At 35.9% G+C, this 25707-nt stretch overlaps 1 protein-coding gene across 1 annotated transcript; it reads left to right on the plus strand.

Moving 5' to 3' along the window:
- Positions 1–2521: 2521 nt before the first annotated feature.
- Positions 2522–25304, plus strand: LOC132563315 (uncharacterized). The gene is made up of 3 exons (XM_060228074.1): positions 2522–2626; positions 23571–23648; positions 24546–25304. The coding sequence occupies exons 2-3, from the start codon at positions 23579–23581 to the stop codon at positions 24770–24772; spliced, it is 297 nt and encodes a 98-aa protein (XP_060084057.1). The 5' UTR covers positions 2522–2626; positions 23571–23578; the 3' UTR covers positions 24773–25304.
- The last annotated feature ends 403 nt before the right edge of the window (positions 25305–25707 follow it).

The following is a 25707-nucleotide window of genomic DNA, read 5'->3' on the forward strand; positions in this document are numbered from 1 at the left end:
AATGCGTGTAATAGATATAATTATATACATAATAGATACAAATAATGTTACATAATGCGTGTAATAGATATAATTATATACATAGTAGATACAAATAATGTTACATAATGTGTGTAATAACAATAGATATAATTATACATAATAGATACAAATCATGTTACATAATGCGTGTAATAGATATAATAATATACATAGTAGATACAAATAATGATACATAATGCGTGTAATAGATATAATTATATACATAATAGATACAAATAATGATACATAATGCGTGTAATAGATATAATTATATATATAACAGATACAAATAATGATACATAATGCGTGTAATAGATATTATTATATGCATAATAGATACAAATAATGTTACATAATGCGTGTAATATATATTATTATATACATAATAGATACAAATAATGATACATAATGTGTGTAATAGATATAATTATATACATAATAGATACAAATAATGTTACATAATGCGTGTAATAGATATTATTATATATATAATAGATACAAATTATGTTACATAATGCGTGTAATAGATATTATTATATACATAATAAATACAAATAATGTTACATAATGCGTGTAATAGATATTATTATATACATAATAGATACAAATAATGTTACATAATGCGTGTAATAGATATTATTTTATACATAATAGATACAAATAATGTTACATAATGCGTGTAATAGATATTATTTTATACATAATAGATACAAATAATGTTACATAATGCGTGTAATAGATATAATTATATATATATACAAATAATGTTACATAATGCGTGTAATAGATATAATTATATACATGATAGATACAAATAATGTTACATAATGCGTGTAATAGATATAATTATATACATAACAGATACATATAATGAAACATGCAATACAAAACCATACAAGAGAGCTCTAAAACATGATTTACAATGTAGAATGAAATAATTAATACAGGTAAACGATATTGTTGAATTTCTAGAAATCTATCAACATAATTAACAATTAAATATGCACCAAAGAAAAAACAACTGCGTCATGTTAATTGATACTTGGATATTTGCTATAATAATTAAAGATGAATTTGGATTTTAAGTTGTAGTGTTTGTATATCATTATATTCGTAATAATAATGGTATTCATCGCCGATTTCGTTAACACAAAATGTACCCATTTTGACATGGAACAACACTCCTCCAGCGTCGTGTTTCTATCTGAAATTTAAACCCCGTGTAGATGTTAAGTGACTGCTGTACTGGGATAGGCGTCCTGGTAAACATCCACTTAGCTCTTACGTAATGTGGTATGGCTGACCATGTATCTCACACAGTCACAGTAGGCCCCCCCCCCCCCCCCCCCCCCCCCCCCCCCCCCCCCCCCGTGTTTATATCTTATATCACCTCTGTATAATAGTAACTGTATATTGTATACCTAATAGAGAACACATGCAACATTATTCACATTGACCGAAACCAACTAAGTATATACCTACATTCCCTCATAATTTAAACTCAAATTCAATAACATTAAAACAAGATAATAAAAGAAAGATTTACACGGAGACTCCAGAAAAAATACAAGGAGGTTAAGACAAGGTGTTTCGGTAGAGTAAGGGGGAGTGAGGGGGGATGTTGCTTCCTAGTAATGAAATTTTACAAATTTTAAAATTGCAAATCATACAGATTGGCTAAGATTTCGTTGTATAAAGATCGAGGTGCATTTGGAAGCGACTGGTGTAGAAGTCTATTGTGTTCTTGTTTTCCAGTTCAGGTGGGTATGTAAGATGGACATTCTTGTTATTTAAAGACGAGACATCATCAATATACATTTTTATATGAGAGTGAAATTTGAAGAACTATCGCATTTTGAACAAAAACAAAGGTATTTTGAGCTGGAAAAACAAACTTTAGAAAATGAGTTTGTCTGTCCAAATTATCTAAAAATGTTGTTTTTGTTGTTGAATGCTTTCTCGAAAAAAATGCACTACAATTGACTTAACCCAGTTCTCACTTGCGTACATTTTGCACATGTTTAAGTTTAGTTTAGTTTGTGTGTGAATTACTAACCATGACAGTGTATGCGTAGGGACATGTATGTGTTCGAAGTGTCGGATACAATGTAGGAGGCGAACGCGGATGTTTTCTGTCAGTACTGCAGTGTCTGGTTTGGCAAACACCTGTTTATTATTGTTTTTCACCACTTACACTAAAACCTGATGTCTGTTTCTATTTGTGTATTCGATCCTTCCGGAAACTATTGTGATATCTCTTGAACATGTATTTTTGTCAATATTTTCATTATAAATAACTGTTTGTTTATATGTTAACATTATCCCGCCCGATTGTTTTGTATAATGGTAATAAACATTTACTTGATCAGAGTATCAAAGTACACCAAGTCACAGATATAACGGCAAGGCTGAGCAACTCGTTCTATTAAGGCAACACAGATCGAAAACGGTACGCGCGTGCGCGTATGAATGAAATGGACACGGCCCAGTGCCCATATATATTGGTGCGCTCCCTCCCCGGTTTGTATACACTGAAGGGATATATCTAAGTGGCTCATTTTCCATCAACACCTTGACCGGCCTAAGTCCTCTCTTGCAGCCGAACGTAAGTACTTTTACATCAATTGGGTGTACATAACATCTATAATGTAGCATGATTACAACAAATTGATAACCTCCCAGTGAAAAACTTTATGATATACCGACTAATTTTTCTCTTCTGATAGTTAGTATTGTCTGTACTAAGTAAAACTATAACATAGCACTGATGATAAATCAGGTATATAGATCAGTTTTCAGAATGAATCTCCTTCCTCACAATTTAATCACAAAATTGGTTAAACTACATCTACTCTGTACGCTATTTTTCTAATGTCGCGTGAGCGTCCTTTACCTGAAAATATAGCATCGTTTCGTAAGCGTGACTAGCAGTAAATCCGATACGTATTTTTTTTTATCTGAAGCGTTTTTTACCGTCTTACTGGAACCCTCTGTCCAATAGGTAGATCGTTTTATCGGTAAAGGTCATTCTCCATACGATATCTTATATAAATCCTATACACAATGAGACATCTTGATTAAAACTGAGAGGAATATTTGATAGGATGTAATTAATCCTTGATTTCAGGTACGCACATTATGTACCGATGAGTCATCAATTACGAATCTCATTCCGTAATGTTATATCTCAGCTGGCCTCTTAATGACGTCAGAAATAATCGGAAACAATATGCTTACTTAAAAATAGCCATCATCGCATAATAAGTGTTCTTTTTTCATTTTTATCCTGTGCCATACCGCCGGTCAAATATCTGTCTCCTCAAGCGACGTTAGTATACGTGTGGTTTCATTATCCTTGATTCGGTTTTTACTTTGAAAACCTGACATTATTCAAGTTTACCTAGATTTACGTGGCGAGTGCATTAAAGAAGACGCTAACAATTCTAACAGTTAAGTGTGATTTTTAAGCATCGTTAGTTCTTTTCTCATATTTTGGCATGAAATTGAGTAAAAAAAGTACGGAAATGTGCCGATTATAAAATACGGCTTTTCGCGAGGTGAATCCACCAGACTATATGGTATTTAAGTAATTTTACCCCACATTCTTTAGTCCTATCGAAGCTGAATCGACACGTGCTCGGAGCATCGAGAAGGGTGTGGTTTCCTTTACCTATACAAAGTGCCTTTGATATTGTGGTAATTGTAGACCCTAATCAACAGATCCATCTGAAAAGAATTTGTTGTAAACAGAGAGGAATTATTCACTCTGATCCTTGAAATGGTAAAAGAGCCTCTTGAAAGCATGGTTGTATGTTTGAAACAAGTCTAATTATGCAAGAAATTATTTTTCTCTAAATAAATGCGCATACATCCACAATAACACTCCAGTTATTGTTCGTCCCTCGTAAAAGCTACTTGATGCATGTTTTTCCCAAAGAACTAATGAACACATGTTTAGAGCCCAAATACTTAAAACAAATTCTCAATTTAAATGGCATCCAAACCGTTTGAGAAATCTGGAAGACGTACAAAACCTATAATTCGTATTAATTGAACTTCGTAGGTGGCACAATATTATGTGGTATTATAAATTGTAAGAACGCCAACTATCTCATATCGACGTCTGAAAACCGTATACAAGCACATCTACAAAATATTCTTTCATCCGATTTATCTTATGTATAAACTAAAAAAATGACACATTCTTCTCTTGTGCTAATAAACATCTGAAGAAAACAAGGTTGTATGTCGTGTTTAGCCTATATAGGTGTATGAAATAGCTTCATGGCACATTGTGAACGATCTGCATCTTTATAAAGTGCATACCTAATCATTTAGCGGCTATTTTCACGGACAGCTGTAATTAATGCTAGTTCTGGTTTAGTGATACCCTTGTTAGCGTCGTTATCACATGACAATACCTATTATGGGGACGTTGAATCCCATCTGAACTCACAATAAAAATCTTTCAACTTTCTTTAATCCCATTTTCAATTTTCCGCCTTATTGATACCATAAACTTACTTTTTTCGCGCAAAATCACGTTTAGATGATTGGCACAATGATAAATTCACGCATCCATAATAATCACCATCAGCATTAAGAAAAAACAATCAACGTTATCATGTCTCAGCGCAATGCTTTCGAGCGTGAAAAACGCTAAAACACGCATGTAAAAATCTGATTCCGCATTTTTGACTATTTTCACTGAACAGTTCCAAACTTTTAGTGTAACAGATTCAAACAATATTCTTGTCATAAGTTAGTAAATCATTACCCTATGGTTATATGTTGTATCGTCACCATGTCATCATCATTATCGTTCGATCTTGTAAAATCGTTGTTCCGTATGAACGACATTTACACTAATCATGTATAAACTATTGTTTGAACGGTGACTTTGGCTTTCTTTTATATAAATACCAAAATGTTGATCTTGGTGGTCTGGCGTAAATCTGAACTAAATCTATTGATGGATGTATGTGTCATTGAGCAAGCAGTGCTCAAAGATGTCCTTTATCTTGACCAAAGGCCACCGAAATGTAATTACGTAGACACTGATACTGTGATGTTATGGAGTAAAATGAACCACATTTGGTCGGGGGCGTGGTGCGAGATTTGAGGGGGGGGGGGGGGGGGGGGGGCGTGGTGCGAGATGTGGTGGGGGTAGCTTATGCCATACTGATTACTACATACACTACATATTTATCTAAGTGTGTGTGAGGTGGAAGGAGAGGGTCAATTATAGAACATTATATAACATATACATCTGTTGTACTTAACCTTGTACATCTCTAAACGCTACACAAGATGCACTTTAAACAAGTCCCCGCAAGGAACCTACTCTATGTGATACAATGGCTACATTACAACAAAGTTACATCACAGACAGCAAAACCATGACAAAAAGGTGGTATCATCTACCAATACCCTACTAATTGTAAATGAAACTGTTCAATTTAGCCAGCGTCCATACCCTCTCGCATGGCCCAATCCCATACTGTAATTTGTAACCTCTCTTGCAAAACTTAGATAGGAGTCCTTTCCTGCCATGGAGGTCATTCCTCTTCTGTTACTATGCGCTGTTCATGACTGGCATACCAGGAGATATTTTATGCTTGACAACTGTTATTTCTGAGTCCCTAACGGCGAAACCGTGTGGTCTTGGTGATGGAATAAAGATGTTGGCTAAAATAGATGATAGTACAGGTCACACCCCGCAGTCCATTGGCGTTTATCGGATAGCAAGCATGATGTTCCAAATTAACCGGGACTACTATGTATCAGGCCGAAGCTATCGAAGTACCAGACCGAGGCTATCAAAGATGACGGTAGATGACGTCATTAGGTGTAACACATAATGGGTAGTACTAACCAACGTCTCGTGCAGGGTCAAATCCAGAAACATTGACAGGCAATAGTAATAGAACCTCTCAACAATTGCCAAAGCGTTTGTTAAAGCCCTGTGCGAACCTCTTTGGCGAGGGATTTCATTCACGGAGACAATGTCTTAAGCTGTAATTATTTTTAGAAGAGTACATTTAAAATGGAAGGTTTATACTTTTTTTGTGGGTATTTTCCGACTATCATATAAAACAACAACAACATGAAAATTGAGATGTTGAATACTGGCATTCAGAACATTGTTATGATTGTCTTGCTCTCCCCGTACATTAACGTTGTTGGTTGATATGAAATAGAAGCACTGCCACAACCGATTTTTTTTGTCAATGAACATCAAAGCCGAAAATAAAAACAGAATGGACTTAATGTTTCGCAATCAAAACATACAAAGGAATCAATTACATAGGGAATTATTCTCGTTTGTGGAATCAACACGTAACATTGGCTGCTGCGAATCGTAAAACCTTCGACAATTAAAACCAGAAAAAAAGGGAATTACGTCACCGCATTGTCTTCTAACGAGGATGAAAACTTTCGATGCCATCACTTACCAATATATGTATTCCTAATTGGCTGTCATGACAACGTGTTTAAGCTATTTGCTATTGTGTAATACAACTATTTGTATATTGGTAGAAGGGACATTACAGTTTTCTTTCATCTGTTTCAGTCCTATACCGTCTTTACCAAACAATGGCTGTTTCAGTTACAGAACCCGTTGTAGCTAAAGCTTCGTTGACTATAACGACTACTCTACATGTTGGCTATTCTCCTGTTATAACAAGTTTACGACCAGCTACATTCATGAAAAGCAGGCTGTCATTTATCAGTATTGTTTGCAGTCCCACATCATCACAGCATGTTTGTCCACGGCTAATGGAATCTTTAGATTATCTTTGGCGAAGTTTCCATTTAAAAGTATTGATGAGAAATAAGTCGTTGTTACTTGCGGTATATCACCGATAACAAGGTACAACACTTCGCATCTCCTTAATTACAGAGCACGTATTGTATTCATTACCACGATAAACATTTTATACGTGTCTCGCAGTTAATAACATACATATATACCAAGAATCCTTCTCGCATACCTTTTAACACAACCGTGTATATGCTGTACAATTGTCTTATTTCGCGCGTAATTAACTTCGCGAACATACATTTGTGTTACATCCGAAGAAATTAACCTAGGCTTTGGCTTGTGAGGGCTTCTCACACGAAACGAATACATTTCACATACACTATTAGTAGTATGTAAGCATAGGGGTTAAAATGCATAGCGACAGTAAAAAGGTTAGAAATGGTATAAAGTTAGCAGAGGGAAAGGTAGAGGATTGTTTATAAGTAGAGAGCTGATAGTGCGCTGAGAATTAGAAGAGAGATGTATTGTATATTGTTGAAAGTGAGGACAGATGATTGGTTGTGAGCTCAAAACTGATAGATATACATGTACCCTTACTCAGTTTAATGAGTGAAAATTATATGGTCGTATACTGACACTGATTTCATTAAACGTTCATTTCCGACAAAATAAATATAATTTATCACGGATATGAAATTACAAATAAAACTGTGGGACGTTTTTTTTTTATCTTTAAGGATATTTATCAGGATGTCGACACCAGTTCATGGACTTGCTGCTAAAGCAGTGTTTTATGAAAAAGAGAGTTTACATATCATACAAAGTCATGTTCATATATTGAAACATTGACTGTTAATGCATAAAACACTAGTCCATCCTGTCATTACCGGTACATTGTACGGACGTGTCTTCATTACCCAAAGTATGTATAAGTAAATACGCTGTAGTTGTGAGAAATATCTACTTCTGAGGTATTCTCATCATCATGGACCTCTATTACACACACTTGTTTACACTAGGGTTTTGTTTTGTAATAAATCTCTGTTTGTGAAAACGGAAAAGCTATCACATTTGATCCAGAACGGAGTAACTGGAGCGAAAGAAAGAAAACAGAAGATTGGGCAATGCAACCAAGTCGTTTTACGTCGAAGTTATGAATGCTAATGCAGGCAAATGTAGGGATCACTTACTGAACAAATAGGAGTTAGTTTGGTCTACCAAATAAGACACGTCCTAAATCAAGAGCACGTGCTTTGGTATACATAACCGAGGTCAAATATCACTCTAGCATACACTGGCATCAGTTGTACTAACACAGATCTTGTCCATTAAATGTTAATAATTAATGCATTTCAAATTAACAGAAATGATTGGATTTTTACATCGAATGATCCTCATTAATCGTAAACAAATCTGTTTCTTTTATCATTCTAACTGATAGAAGTATAGACTGCTGGAGTGACTTATCATAATACCCAATTTTGATGTTTTTATTATTTTTCTCTGTACTTAGAAGTTAGGTGCGTTCTCCAAGATAGCTGCATCATATAATGTTTTCAACAAATAACAGAAACCGTCAGTACTTATTGTGTCTATTCGGAGGATTTGTATCTATTAGGGATTGATAACATTGCCCTGTTCTTCTATTCAGACTGTGTATGAATTTATCATTGTGATAAACGATGACCTTATCAATCAAGACGAGAAATATACTACTAATGTAAGCATTGAAAATACTGTTCATAACCATTAAAATACTGCTCATAACATTAAAATACTGTTCATAACCATTAAAATACTGCACATAACCATTAAAATACTGCACATAACCATTAAGAATACTGCTCACTTTTTTGAAGTATGATTGAATTATGTCCTATACAATTCCCGATCGATGTTGATCCGCCCGTTCCGCACGCCAATCTTATTAAATCCTGCAAATTCTTTGATCCCCAAAGTACGAATCCTCCATTTTTTTAAGTTGGAAGTTACAACCTTTTGGACCGATTTTTCATTCCTTCTTTATTCCTTCACAATTTTCTAAAAGAAAAAAAAATATATCCCCTCTTCGCTTCTAAATAAGAGATAATTCCCCATTTTTCCTTTTCGAACTTACTAATCTGAGGTATCAATCATACATGTAATGTTCATGTTCTATCTATATATTTTTGGTTTAAGACCATACGATGTAGAGAACTGTATAAGATAAATACCCAGCTGGACGAGCCATTCATTTATGTTATCATGCGATACCACATACTCGCACGACATCCTAAAACGAATGTGTAGTATATGTAATACGCCTGGTTATACATGGATTAATTGCGTATTAAGTGATGTTGGTACGACGCAAAATGGCTTGGAAATGCTGCCATACGCAAGGTATAAATCCGGATCCCGCCTTACGAAACATTCCCATTAAGCCATCACAGATTCACCAACTGTTTGAACTGACGGTATTAACATCTGACCCAGAATTCCTCGAGATCCCCTGATAAGCAACATATGATGGAGCGCGACGTGTATCGCTTTCCTTTTTACGAAAACAAATGCACGTGTTCCTTATCCACCGTTGACCACGGCATACGGATGTTGTCAGCTGGATCAATTTGATCTTTTGCGCATGAGCCGTATGTCAAACAAAGTAGCAAATCGTGCTTATATCGAATCCAATATATTTTTACCTCAGGGTATTTCTTATCTATTAATCTGAAGAGTTTAAAGCAAACTTTGGTTATCCACACTGATGATCATATTGTACAATGCCACCTGGTGTATCAAAGCGTGTCTTTATCTGTTAGAGAGTACCAGTACACATTTACACTAAAACGATTCGGTAATTGATATTACAAAAATGATAAATATCTTTATATAACTTGATTTGATTTGATTTGAATTATAATTAGTTAGTTATCGGGTAGTCATGAAATTCAACTTTTGTATTACAAGACATTTCTGTCCCTTAACAGGTTTTGACAAGTATATTCATAATAACACACTTTTATTTGCTTAGTCAGACCGCACGAAGATTGTCGTTGTTCCGTATTGTTCTACCACCTCTCGTTACAACCGAACAAGATACATCTTGGGAAGGAACATATTGGCATGCTAGCAGCGGTGTACTCTGTGTGTTGAGAGTCGCCAAGCTAAACCATACTTCAAAGAGAAGATGGGTCTGTAACTGCGCTATAGGATTTCCTCGCCACACGAACCAGCTTCTTGTGGTAATTACATGGACATCGGACCCGCAACTAACCTAAGTAATTGACCCTGTATAAATCTAGATTCCCAAAACGCTCTACATACGTGGATCGGTGTTACAAGTACAAGAACGTTGTTTGCAAATTATCATACCCTCTCTACCCTTGACAACAAGCTCGCTGCTAAGTATTGAAGTTTGTTTATATGGTTCTCTCTGATGTAGACACCAGTTCCTTATTACACTGACGACTTACAGGCTCTGATGAAGCTCCAGCAAGCTCGTATCTACCATGTCAAATCCTGGGATATCACTAACCAAACATATCTAACAAAAGTTATGTAGGTAGTATCTACTCTAAACAATATATGTATCTAGATTGGCCTTGTGTAGGTCTTTTGATTAACCTTGATTATACGCTTCTGAAAATGTCTCTTTTGTAAGAACGTTTGATTTTCTCTCACAATGGCCCTTTCTGTGCTGACTTGTTTTTCGTGAGAGCACGTGAGAGCAACTTTTACATACCTTTTCGAGTTCCCGAATCTCTATCTAATTTAAGTGATTTCGCCACGACGAATAGCAATTTACGTCAGGGCTTTTTCTGGACATAAAACACACATTGACAATAGTCCATGCGACTATGAAATAAGCGAAATATGGTTCTAATTCAGTTACAACTAATTATTTCTAGATACACAGAGTACACATTTTGTTTCTACAATTAATGGTGTGAACTTGTCCCAGTTCATTCGATATTCTATGCCCCCCCCCCTACCGCACCTACTTTTACGATTCCCGTGCAAAAGTCGTCATTATGATTACGTTGAGATAGTCGTCTTCTTTGTGCAATGACGTAATGACGTAAGGTGCGTTCGGAGCTGGTCTTCTTTGTCGTTTTGCGAAATGAACTTCGATGCGTTCTATGCTCGTCTTGACCAAGAGGTTCCAGTGTGTTCGATAACCGTTAGATTCGGAGGTAGGTGCCGAGATAAACAAGGGGAATATTGACGTCACATGGTGTCATTCTACTGGCACTTGTCAGGGGTCTCCGTAGGACTCTCTTTGTAATCGTTTCTTTTGTAGATATTCCTCACTGTCTTTTTTTATTTTGAAGAAAAATTTTGTTGAAATATCGGTATTGTCTTGTCTTTGTGTGTAACTCGTGCCAACTTAAAGTCAAACCCAATATCGCCGCTCTTGGGTCTTCATATTCTAAGCATTTTTACCACACCGCATTAACTTCCTCATAACATACATGTTTTACTGCATTCCGCACGTTATCGGTACGTACCGCTAATTGTCTATCAATCAAATGAAGATAAACACGCTTGTTGAAGTCAATAGCCACTGTCTACTTTTTGTAATACTGTGTTTCCACCGACAATACACATGCATGTTTTGTACAATTGCTGTTAGTCAGACAATGAAAACATTAACAGGACATCACTTAACACACAATAAAAGAAATAAAAAATATTTGACACGTTAATTTTAGTACCAATCACTGGATGGGGTTTTATCTGGTGCAGATGTTCTAAAACGTAACTTTATGAGCATTTCAATGCATTTTCTTATTGTGCCTAAGAGTAAAATATGCTACATGTTCTATTGACTTTAAATCTGTTCATAGGACAAGGCCTAGCATATCGTGTTCAATTTCGACGATTCACTACACGTGTGAAACCATAATACGGCATGATGTGTCCATGTTTTGAATATAAATCAAATTCATATAAAGTGTCTCACGGAATATGTCTTTTGTCGACTTTTAATTTATAATCACAGAATTATTTTTTTCATATTAAGCAGACAAAACATTCTACCAAATTCACAACTAGAGTGTATTTCACAAAAGAACACCAGTTGTGATGTAGGAATATTCATAACATGTCCTCTTATTTGGTCTGTTATTCAACCCCACCTGGATGTAACATTTCATCAATATATTTTCCTTCTTTTTTGATTTGGGAGAATTTTGTTGTTTGTGAAATCACCTGTTAGTAGTCGTAAAAGTTTGATATACAAAATTTATACCACGTATATGTAATAATTTAGTCATTTAGAAATTAGATATCACCCTGTAAATGTTTCAATTTCTGGACTTCGTAAACACATCCTAATTATTTTTAGAATTAAAAGTACAATCTAGTATAATCTAGTTTAGGAAAATGTTCTATTTCTCACTTTGTAGTGTTACCAAAGACAGTTGTAAGGTTGAACGGTCAAGGCTCTCTGGTGGTGATGCTTATGACGATGTTAGTTTGGACAAGTACACGTGTATCTGTCTCACCCCTCGTGTGTGTTGATGGGTATCTCCATTAACATCACTACAACAGAATGCCAAAACGTAATGCGCGAAAATAAAACCATCGGTTTATCGGACAAGTCATATGGAATTACCACTAAACAGTTGGCGTCAATATGGGTGTACGTGGTACATGTGCTATCAATCATTTGCGTTATATATAATGTCATTTGTCTCGTTTATTTTTTGATATACTTAATTGACTTTGCCAGATGTACAAATAAGCCAACTACCAGCACCTCATGTTTACATGATTATACCACGAAAGACAGAAAATATCGACGTGACAAATAGATCTAAAAAATCAAGCTCAAATTGTATTAGACTAAGTATGATTTACACGGAAAATATTGTAATATTACAGTGGTATCAGGTGATTCGGAAGGTAAGCGTCTTCTACTTAAATTCATGAAATATCTGATGATTGCTCTCGTTTAAATAACACAGGTTCTTGTAAGCAAACTTTTGGTTTGAATTGATGTTGCAGGTGATTGACGCATTCTTGCGTTCTAAAGTAAAAAACGAATCTTCAGCAATAATCCGAAAGTTATCAGCGACCTTACTTTTCTCGGTGAGAAATTTGATATCCAGTGTACCAAACGTCCCTTATAAGACGTAATGTAGGCGTGTATATGTAGATGGTGGAATTTACTTTTTATTCCATCCCCTACTCCGTATCGAGAAGATGATGACGGAATCATAATACAGTGATTTACAGAACACGCTAAAGCGATTAAATTCACATAAGATACACTCAATACAGAGTTATTTTGATGTCGATTAGCGTTAGACATGTTGGATGACAAAACGGAATTGATTGTTATCCCGCCATCATGATCTTGTTTACGTAACTATTAAACATACCTCTCGCTGGGACACGATGATTCGTAATGGCGATAAGTATCGACACCTGGTGTTATGGATTAAATGCTCTGACAAATAGTAAAGATAGCGGTTTTGCCACAGCATCCGTCCTACATGTACACTAAGTTTAAATGTATATTTTGTATAATTTATACTTATATCACTGGCACATCCCCAGAATTGCTCTGGAACACGTGACGTAATCTCAGTTCGTGTATCTCGGCACTGAACAGGAAGTTGTAATCTTGTATTTTCTCTGTCTTAAGTAGCGCCAGATTGATCTCGAGTTTGAGTGCCTTGCCTAAACTTGTTAATAGCTCCTTCACATTATGTCACAAAGTTACAGCGGAGGAATACAAGCAGAAATCGGTAAACATATCATTTAGATATTCAAGGCCAACTCCGTCGTATTTGTTAATTACCCTGTTTGGATAATCACCTACCATTAACTGTTGTCTATAAAAGTGTTATTTAAACGCCATTTTAAATGAATAAATCCCATAGTGTGGCTTACAGACACAGATCAGCTTTACATAGTTCAATCACGTGCATTCACTTCAGACAACAACGATCAAATAGTTTGTGAATTAAAATTGAATTATTTTCAATTGCTCTAAAGCATTTTAAAGCAAATATTTTACGTTTTGCCAATTAGTGTTTCAAATGCATTTTGTGCGACTTACTTTCATCGTTTTCCGCTTATATACCCCGCCAGTCGTTACAGCTATCTGAGATACAAACCTCTAAATTAAAACTTGAAAATCATTGGCAATATTTCAAAACAGATTTGGCCCATGAACATGTTAAGAATTTCACTTCAAACAAAGTCATCATTTTAACACAGATCTTATTCTACAATAAAGCTGCAGATTCTGCGGTATCATAATTATACTTTTCCGCCTGGTAGAAGTCGTTCGACGCATAGATCCTCATGTCACAAGAATACACGAGATTTTCATCTCATATAAAACATGAGCATAAAGACAATTCGTTGGCACAGTCATTAACTGTGAAAGATAATGGTATTGTTTCCGACAGTATCATTTCCCAGCAAATGTCAATAATATATACATTAAACAAGAAGTGCTTTCCGCTAAAGGATCTTCATATCACAGACAGGAACATTGTAATCTTTAAATAGCAATGTCTAACGACAAAGGGTAACCATGCAACATTTCATGTTTTGCAATAGAAAGTGTATACAGGTTAAGGTATTAGGTTTCTCGTATATAACCTTTAGGACCCGTCATTGTGTCTTATATGTCAAACTTGGGACCCACCATTGTGCTTCTTCTGTCAGACCATGGACCCCTCATTGTGTCTTATATGTCAAACTTGGGCCCCACTATTGTGCCTCTTCTGTCACACTGCAGACTCGTTATTGGGTCTCGCATGTCACACTGTAGACACGTCACTATGTCTTTTATATCACCTTAGGGACCCGTCATTGTGTCTTATATGCCACATTAGGGACCCGTCAGTGTGTCTCATATACCACTCTAGGGACCCGTCATTATGCCATTTATATCACCTTAGGGACCCGTCATTGTGTCTTATATGTCACATTAGGGACCCGTCAGTGTGTCTCATATACCACTCTAGGGATCCGTCATTATGCCTTTTATATCACCTTAGGGACCCGTCATTGTGTCTTATATATCACATTAGGGACCCGTCAGTGTGTCTCATATACCACTCTAGGGACCCGTCATTATGCCTTTTATATCACCTTAGGGACCCCTCATTGTGTCTTATATGTCAGAAACGGCAAAACAAGAGGACATTCTTGTATACTATTAAAAAACACTGATCTTCGGAAAAACTTCTTTAGCTACCGCATCATAGATATATGGAACGGTCTCCCACAACATGTAATATACTCAGTTAACGTTAAGCAGTTCAAAATAAGACTCGATGAGCATTGCAAACTTGACGAATATCTTTTTTATCGATTCTAATATTTGATACATTGCTATTTGATGTCACCATATAAGTTGTAATTCTATGTCACTTTTATTGATATGGATATAGAGACTTATAGCCTGCGTCCATTATATATCTGATTAAATGTCAGCGTAGTGACCCGTGCGCTGTTTCCACCAACCTACGGCTAGTCCCGTCCATTAAAACCTAAGACTTTAACCGGATGATCTGTTTACTGTTTACTTAAACTTACTACATTGTATATGCGTAACTACGAGAAACATTTATCCACCTGGTGAGATATCTATTTCCGTTTTAATGGAAGGCTGCTTTATTTATCGAGACAGTTGACAAAGATTCAGTGCCTAGAGTTTAACTGTAAGATATCTGCTAACTTCAAGACATTTATAGAATACAAAAGATCTTCTGAACATCACATCAAAGACATGATCACAGACTTCATTGGGAAACACAACTTGAAAGATACAGAGTGATAACAATTACATGACAGCAGTATGGTAACGGTTCTGTTGTGATTGGAAACGTTTTAACCGGTACAGATTGGGTTAGCAGCATGGTAACGGTTCTGTTGTGATTGGGAAGCATTTTAACATGTACATATTGGGTTAGCAGCATGGTAACGGTTCTGCCGTGACTGGGAAACATTTCAACAGGTACAGATTGGTATAGCAGTATGGTAACGGTTCTGTTGTGATTGGAAACGTTTTAACCGGTACAGATTGGGTTAGCAGCATGGTAACGGTTCTGTTGTGATTGGGAAGCATTTTAACATGTACATATTGGGTTAGCAGCATGGTAACGGTTCTGTTGTGACTGGGAAACATTTCAACAGGTACAGATTGGTATAGCAGTATGGTAACGGTTCTGTTGTGATTGGGAAACATTTTAACAGGTACATATTGGTGTAGCAGTATGGTAACGGTTCTGTTGTGATTGGGAAACATTTTAACAGGTACAGATTGGTGTAGCAGTGTGGTAACGGTTCTGTTGTGATTGGGAAACATTTTAACAGGTACATATTGGGTAAGCAGTATGGTAACGGTTCTGTTGTGATTGGGAAACATTTTAACAGGTACATATTGGGTAAGCAGTATGGTAACGGTTCTGTTGTGATTGGGAAACATTTTAACAGGTACAGATTGGTGTAGCAGTATGGTAACGGTTCTGTTGTGATTGGGAAACATTTTAACAGGTACAGATTGGGGTAACAGTATTGTAACGGCTCTGTTGTGATTGGGAAACATTTTATCATGTACAGATTGGGGTAACAGTATTGTAACGGCTCTGTTGTGATTGGGAAACATTTTAACAGGTACATATTGGGTAAGCAGTATGGTAACGGTTCTGTTGTGATTGGGAAACAGTTTATCATGTACAGATTGGGGTAACAGTATTGTAACGGTTCTGTTGTGATTGGGAAACATTTTAACAGGTACAGATTGGGTAAGCAGTATGGTAACGGTTCTGTTGTGATTGGGAAACATTTTAACCGGTACAGATTTGGGCAGCAGTAAAGTAACGGTTCTGTTGTGATTGGGAAACATTTTAACAGGTACAGATTGGTGTAGCAGTGTGGTAACGGTTCTGTTGTGATTGGGAAACATTTTAACAGGTACATATTGGGTAAGCAGTATGGTAACGGTTCTGTTGTGATTGGGAAACATTTTAACAGGTACAGATTTGGGTAGCATTGTGGTAACGGTTCTGTTGTGATTGGGAAACATTTTAACAGGTACATATTGGGGCAGCAGTATGGTAACGGTTCTGTTGTGATTGGGAAACATTTTAACAGGTACAGATTGGTGTAGCAGTATGGTAACGGTTCTGTTGTGATTGGGAAACATTTTAACAGGTACATACTGGGTAAGCAGTATGGTAACGGTTCTTTTGTGATTGGGAAACATTTTAAAGTACCTAACACCTAAAACCGAACAAAAGAAAATCAATGTGATATGTAGACTAACACAATTGTACGTTACCGGTAGGAACCCCTGACTACCTAAGTGTACTGATGTTCAATAGTTAAAGTTAAATGTCCCGAAACTCTGTATATCTACATGGGCTTTCTTGTTCGTGTAATAATCATAACACCTAGACGTGTGTGAGACTGCAACAACACCGCTGGGAATCAGCAGTAATCAATCGGGAAAGCAGTCTACACGTTCATAATGACGTATATTACTGAAGCGACCACTGTTTCTCACGGTAGAATATTATTAAAACACAAAACCGAAGCATGGATTTGTATGTTGGTTTGATATTTCATGCTAACTGTCTGATGTTTTTCAACTGTAGGCAGTTTTTACATTTAGGACTATGGATGTGAGAATACAATACAGACAATACTTGTATTACTGACTGTCGGTCGAAATATCTGTCGTATTCGATGGAAAGAGTGTTATCTTATTCGTCCATGTTAAGTGAGGGATGATTAAACCTATCTGTAGCGAGGTGACATTAACATCTTGTTTCATTGTCTACTTTGTGATTCCCGTTAAACGGGCTATGCTTCAGATATCGCCTACCGAACATAATTATTGGCAGTATGATAGCAGTGTTTTTCGTTATAGAACAATTGCCACGTGGTTACAGTACATTAAGTAAACAACACAGAAATAACCGACTTTCCGTTTGTTTTTGTAGACCAGATGGAGAAATTCTCGGTTATGCGGAAGGATATTTTATCTCTGCAATTCCAGACACTGCATAAGCAGCATGCAATGGTCTAAGTTTACAATGAGTAATTACCGACATAATTAGTCGATTACTCAACGCACGTGCCTCCCAGCATGCAATCTGGCAAAGCTCGTCATATCAGAGAGAAATAAACCAAGCAATTTTCTCCCTACCACATGCGTTTACGGGACGTCTGATTTTGCTCATATCGTGTACGCCAATCATATTACCCGTACATTTGTCTTGTGTAATTCATGATTGCGTTCGGATGTCCCGAACAAATCGCCCCGCCCTAAAAAGGACGGGGATGCTGCATGTTTGATCTGTTATCTTTTTACCTCGTGATAACAGTATCTTTATAATTCAATATACAGGTATATGGAAGTAGGTATTCTCCGTATTTATAATAAAAGTTTTAATTGTAAACAGGGGGCCTGCCTATCGAGCAATCATTGTTACATAACATGAGAAATGAGATATTTAACTATCTGGATTTTTTATCCGTTAATGACAAACAATAGTGTACTCACAACATTTTTGGCAATGTCTACGTGAACGGTGAGGTTAATGGCGATATAACTACAAATGAGATTTGTTTTTTTGTTTGTTTTTTTTGGGGAATCAATGAGAGATACGCAGTTGATGACGTCACAGGGAATACATTTAGGGCATAAGTACATTCTTACATCCTACTATGAATGAGTTAATGTTTAGGCAATAAGTACAACCTTCTACGAAGGAGGTAACATTTAGTCAAGAAGTAGAACCTACTAAGAATGAGGTAAGACTTAAACAATAAATATAGTCTACATCAAACGAGTCAATGTTTAGACATTATGAATGAGGTAAGTTTAGATAATTAGTATTACCTACTACGAATGTGGTTAATTTATGGAAAAAGTGTAGCCTACTACGAAAGAGGTAATGTTTAGACAATAAGTGTAGCCTACTACGAATGAGGTAAAGTTTAGACAATAAATGTAGCCTACTACGAATGAGGTAATGATTTAAAGTTTACAAATGAATTGATATACGAGGAATTAGACCGGAAGTCGTTTAGGTCTTTATTTGAATAAAGCTGGATGAAGGAATCCATGTAAACTATGTAAAACCACACTGTAATAAGTTTTCATTGATAAAATGGTTTATATTGTGATTAAAATAATGTATCTTCAAGCAGTGTGTCTTTAGGGAGTAAACAGTGTTGGTGGTAACTATGCGTTTCCTCGCTCCCGCTTCGGCAGAAAATCTTACCACAAAACCTATAAATAAAATGTTCAAGCAAAATCTTGTCCTTGTGAATGAATGGATGAAGAAAGTTACTTGTACCTGTTAACTACATTGATTCAACATACCAAGGATTCGTGGTGTATTTTCCATCCGTAATAAGCTCGCCGTACCCTTAACAGATGGGGTTTTGAGTAGATTTCTAGCAATACTCGGACATTGGTCCTGTGGAGATTGTGTGTAGATCAACGTATTATTAACGATCAGGGTTTCTAGCTTACTGCATATCACGTTGTCTTTCTGAAAAACAACTATAGTGATAATAACAATACAGATACATTGAACCTTCTCCGACATCCTTTCGTTAACATCGCCGATGTCTTTGTGTTCATAAATATCTAACGCCATAGGTTATCCCCATTTGATGGTATCGTTGTTTAAATAGAACAAATCTAGTGACATCAGGGCGTCTTAAACTACCATTAAACAGATGCGTATGTATATGTAGGCTGTGTGATGTGTTAAGTTGGTGGTGTAATGAAACATATATGCCTATACATGTGATAATGGACATTTTTTAGTGACTATCTTTGGGTTAAAGTAGCATTATAAGATATAACGAAATGCCCCTGTACACTATTGTATCCTGAGAACTATACGATACATAACTACAGGGGCGTGTCAGAGAGCAGCTGTCACTATCAACAGGGGCGTTAAGGAGTCTGATACCATTTTAGATTCATTATCAGCGATAGTTTTCTTATTGAATTATGTTAATGTTATAAGATGACTTCAGTAATTCGGGAATACCTCCAAACGTTTTTAATTATACCACATCGAGACTGGGTTTTACTGATATTGATGCTTTTTGCAAGGAAGCTGAACATTCTCGTTTAAGAGAATAAAACCTGCAATTATACGAAAAAAATGCCGTTACTTTGATAAATAACCAGTAATTGCAAATTAGAATATCATTTTCTCTGACATTCGAACATACAACATGTACTTGTACACATAATTTTTCTTCATTGTTGGGTACTTCTGGTGTGTCAAGTACTATAAAAATGGCTATATAGACAGGCAATATTAATGTAAGATTTTACCTGTGCTGAGTATTATAAAAACTGCTATTTAGAAAGGCAGTATTAGTGTAAGATTTTACCTGTGCTGAGTATTATAAAAACTGCTATTTAGAAAGGCAGTATTAGTGTAAGATTTTACCTGTGCTGAGTATTATAAAAACTGCTATTTAGAAAGGCAGTATTAGTGTAAGATTTTACCTGTGCTGAGTATTATAAAAACTGCTATTTAGAAAGGCAGTATTAGTGTAAGATTTTACCTGTGCCGAGTATTATAAAACTGCTATTTAGAAAGGCAGTATTAGTGTAAGATTTTACCTGTGCTGAGTATTATAAAAACTGCTATTTAGAAAGGCAGTATTAGTGTAAGATTTTACCTGTGCTGAGTATTATAAAAATTACTATTCAGAAAGGCAGTATAAGTGTAAGATTTTACCTGTGCCGAGTATTATAAAACTGCTATTTAGAAAGGCAGTATTAGTGTAAGATTTTACCTGTGCTGAGTATTATAAAAATTACTATTCAGAAAGGCAGTATAAGTGTAAGATTTTACCTGTGCCGAGTATTAAAAAACTGCTATTTAGAAAGGCAGTATTAGTGTAAGATTTTACCTGTGCTGAGTATTATAAAAATTACTATTCAGAAAGGCAGTAAAAGTGTAAGATTTTACCTGTGCTGAGTATTATAAAAACTGATATTTAGAAAGGCAGTATTAGTGTAAGATTTTACCTGTGTTGAGCACAAAAGAAATGGCTATAAAGACAGCCAGTATTTACGTAAGATTTTACCTGTGTTGAGCACAAAAGAAATGGCTATAAAGACAGCCAGTATTTACGTAAGATTTTACCTGTGTTGAGCACAAAAGAAATGGCTATAAAAACAGCCAGTATTTACGTAAGATTTTACCTGTGTTGAGTACTATAAAATGGCTATTTAGACAGAAAGCATTCGTGAATGATTTTTTAAAGTTAATTTGTTCTACATAATTGTTCAAGTCAAGGTCTTTATTTCTGTTGACATGGAAAACAAAAACAAAGAAAACAAACAAATTTCATTTTCAGTACCGAAGTCAATTAATGAAGACAATATATTTTCTTTGATACACGTTATCAGGATGGCTATATTAGGGGTGTATTGAGAACGACTCAGTAAGACTACCGTTTGTTGTTTTGTTTGTGTCTCAGACAGCGAGATTGACATCTCTTTTATTTGATTAGAAATTACGAAAGATTCTTTTTTTAAACTTTCTAGACATTTTCGCCCATTTAATACGTATCTAGGAGATTGAATTCTCTGTTTCGTATAGACATTTCTATACAACATAATAAGTAATTCGAGATAGCACAACGGTACCAGCAAATAATCGATTAATGTGGAGTTCTCATCTTATAAAGCCAGATGTCGACCTAGTCATTGGCAGCTTGCTTTAACAGGAACCAATTCATGAAAGGTTACTTTGAAACTTCGATTTAGCCCTCGTACATGTATATGTAATTGACAGATTTGTACATCGAAAGTGAAAGGCTTTGAATTTGAAAATGCTGTCATAAATAAGTCAAATAAAAGTAGATAACCACAATTGCCTTTTAAAGATATACTTCATAGTCATTGTAAGGAGGGGAGGTAATCATAGCCGCCAATGAAATACTCCCCATAGTCATTGTAAGGAGGGGAGGTAATCGTAGCCGCCCTTAAAATATACTCAATAATTGTCATTGTAAAGGGGAGGTAATTATAGCCGCCATTAAAACACACTCCTTAATTGTCATTGCAAAGGGGAGGTGATTAAAGCCGCCATTAAAATATACTCCATAACTGTCATTGCTAAAGGGAGGTAATTATAGCCGCCATTGAGATATACTACATTGTCATTTTAAGAGGGAATAAAAGACACGAAATCTGCTTCGTTATAGCTTCAACCATATATTTGCACTACTGTTCACCTTTCTTAGAAAAGAAATCTTTCATACCAAGAGAACGAAGTCTCTTTAATGTGAGAATGGGGTATGATGGTTTACGGAGTGGAAAATCAAAAATAAACATCACACACAGAGGTTTTCAATGATCGCCAGTAAATAATAACTCTTATGTAGGCGAGACTAATCACCATCCAACAAAGGCACTTCACAGCTTTTAGTGAACAGTAGCCACCACAATATATAATGCTGAGTATGCGTGTAATCTGTATTGTGTGTGGTATGAACACAAATGTGTCTGATGTGCAAGTTATCATACAACCAAACACTTTTCTAAAAAAGATGCATTCCAACATTTCTTACATCTTGTGACATCTTGGAAATGCATTCACTGTCATCTTCTTCACCACACTTCCTCACTAACACATGTGAGGGAAACACGTGGTGAACACCATTCTGTCAGTAAATCTGTTCTTGTTAATTAAAAAGAACTCGAGAATTCTTCCGATTTAATGATCTAGCTATGTTTGGAGGTATTGATGCCGAGATTGGATTATGATTAATGACTTTTTCTCAATAACGCAATTTTTGTGGTTTTGCTGTTGTTAATCATTTCATTAGTAAAGATCTGCATGACTGATATCGTCAGAGAAGTAGAATCCACTTACCCTTTCTGATCACGTGTCCTCGTTCCAAAGATTTTGTATGTGAATTAAAACTTTGCTAAAATGACGATATTTTCTTGATTTTGACAAAGAGGACTAAGTCCTTTTGTATGTGTGTGTTTTTTCGTCTTTATTTTTGTCGCGTTTTAGATAAAAAGGATTTTGTAAGATACCATTCCGAAATAGATGTAAAAGTCAGCACGACCACATTTAACTTTTCCATTTGAAATTTATCCACACTATATGACAAGAACATACATATTAAACACACACAGGGGATGACCCTCTCCATGCCCACCCAGTACAAAAAACGCACGTCATTGTTACACAGTATCGAATCATAGATATTATAGTATCAAAGGTTCTACCGAGGCAAAGTTTCACATTCTCAAAGAAACTGCATATTATATCTATCAAATATTTCGATGATAGGATTAGATATGTTAACTGTAGACATAATTTTGTAAAGTATAATATTGACATGGCATGGTGATGGTAGTACGATTCGGTATGGTGATGGGGTACATTGTAAAACTGTATGTTCTTGTAGAGGGGATTACCAGAAATCTAATTGTTTTGTTCAAGGACTCTATACCCATAAGATCGACAGAACTAAAATATGTCTGTGTCTATATGTAAATACTTGATTTTCATCCATAAGGCATCGTCAATAATTCTGTCGTTGGGGACTCCGCTATTCCGGATCATATTAAACCTCAGCCGCGATCGTTATGACATAATACTGATCTTGATCTGTTTTCTTTGTTAATTGAGGCGTAACACTTTGTCCCTGCATGTTGATGTTTGAGATTACCTTCAAAGTTGATTTTTTTTAATGATGTACTTTATTGAGCAAAACATTTCAATTTTCAGATTAATTGAACCCTGTTTTTTTTTTTTTTTTTAAGGAATCAGTATGGACGGTTTGATTGACAGCTTGCTTCCAGAAGTCTGGCAAGAGGTGTCTTCCGGCGAACGTGGAGACGGTAAGTATCGCATGAAGGAGGACCGGAAGTGTCCTCCAACGACGAGGGAAACCTTAAGTATTGTATAAAGTGGTCCGGCACCGGAACAGTAAGTTTCGTACGAAATAAGACAAGAAATGGTGTCCAGCGACCAGGAAGACGGTAAGTATCGCATACAGTATGACGGGAAGCATAAGTTTATTGACGTGGATATGCTACGTATGATATTCAGTAAGACAGGAAGTGACTTCCTCTGACCAGAAAGACAGTAAGTATTGCATAAGGTAGGACCGGAAGTGTCGAACGACGACTAAAGAGATGTGACATATCTTGTAATAAAGGACAGGAAGTGACTTCCTCCAACCGGGGAGACAGTAAGTATCGCATACAGTAGGACCGGAAGTGTCGAACGACGACTGAGGAACAGTACCATCCTGTAATGTACGACAGGAAATTAATTCCTAAGGCCGTTGAGATGGTTTTTAGAGATTTACGTATATAAATATACACTAGATTTAAACACCGGAATGAATTATTTAGTAATCAACACAGTTCTAATTAGATCCTAAGGTTCATATGTTTGCAAAATCGAAAGTAGGAAGTAAAATCTGAGCAGTCTTTACACATGTAGACCTGTAAAGGTGGAGTTACATTGTGACTATTCACTCAGGTATACTTTATAAAGCCATTTTAAATAATGTTTCTGTTCTAACATTGTCATATATGTTATTACTTATTATTATTTTCTCTGTGGAACACAGTTTCTGTATAAGGCTATTTATGTCAATGTATCTTTGTGTTCATCCTTATATTGATATACCTAAATGTATTCTGTGTGTACGAACTCTCCGGTTCGGTCCTTGTAGACTAATTCTTTGACTTCCTGCTTTGATATATCTCATTCTTTTCACATTAAAGGATTCGTAGATTACTTCCTCAATGGAAATCCAAAACAGGTGGATGCCAACACACTGGGTCTAGTCATCTCCGACGAGGACGGCAACGCCCAGAGCGTCGTACTGAAAGGAACATTGCCCAATAAAAACCCCCTCAACAAAATCAGTCGTGTCGAATTGAAAGTTGGCGAAGACAAAAGTTTGGTTGGAATCGATTTAAATGGAGATTGTGTTATTCTGAAGAGCTAAAGAAAACAAATTGTGTGATGAAGACATGATGTATATATTTATATTAACATTCGCATATACCTAATGTTCACGCCTCAACACATAATACGGATCTATTTTACGTTTGACATTAATAATAATAATAATAATACTCCCTGGTTTGCACTTTGTTAACGTATGGCCGAAATCTATGTCATCACTGACAGTCGCTGTCAGAGATCAGCATCAGTACCGGAACCGGAACTTGCCAATACTTGTTAAAGTTATCATCGTTGTTTGACACCTGTTAAGATCACTGTCTTGTAAAGGCCACAGCCTAACAAACTACTGGCTTTACAACATCTGTTGGTTGTCAGGCGGTAGAATTTAACATTGGTCATGTTGCACTGTTTAAAATCCGTGGGTTATTATAATGGTATCAGTGATATAAATGATCTGGACAAACGTTTACGATAGAAAAACGAGAAAGAAGCAAATGTGTCTGGTCTATTTGTTTAACATGCCTATGTATGCTGTAAGTCAATAATCACCAAATAAACTGTTTCATGAACAACCATTTTTGTCTTAATTTATATCACATCAACGTATAAGTCTAATGGATTTAGGTCTATTCATATAAATCCCGATAGTTCTAGTTCCATTATTAATTCTCTAAATCCCAGATATTCTAGTTTCATCGTTTATTTTACAAATCCTGATAGTTCTAGTTTTATCATTAATTCTATAAATACCGGTAGTTCTAGGTCCATCGTTTATTCTATAAATCCCGTTAGTTCTACGTCCGTCGTTTATTCTATAAATACCGGTAGTTCTAGGTCCATCGTTTATTCTATAAATCCCGGTAGTTCTAGGTCCATCTTTGATTCTATAAATCCCGGTAGTTCTAGGTCCATCTTTGATTCTATAAATCCCGGTAGTTCTAAGTCCATCGTTTATTCTATAAATCCCAGTAGTTC

Source organism: Ylistrum balloti, unplaced genomic scaffold (genome assembly GCF_031769215.1).
Source record: "Ylistrum balloti isolate Yb309-2 unplaced genomic scaffold, AGI_CSIRO_Ybal_v1 Utg371680, whole genome shotgun sequence".
In the NCBI taxonomy this organism is placed as follows: Eukaryota; Metazoa; Mollusca; class Bivalvia; order Pectinida; family Pectinidae; genus Ylistrum; species Ylistrum balloti.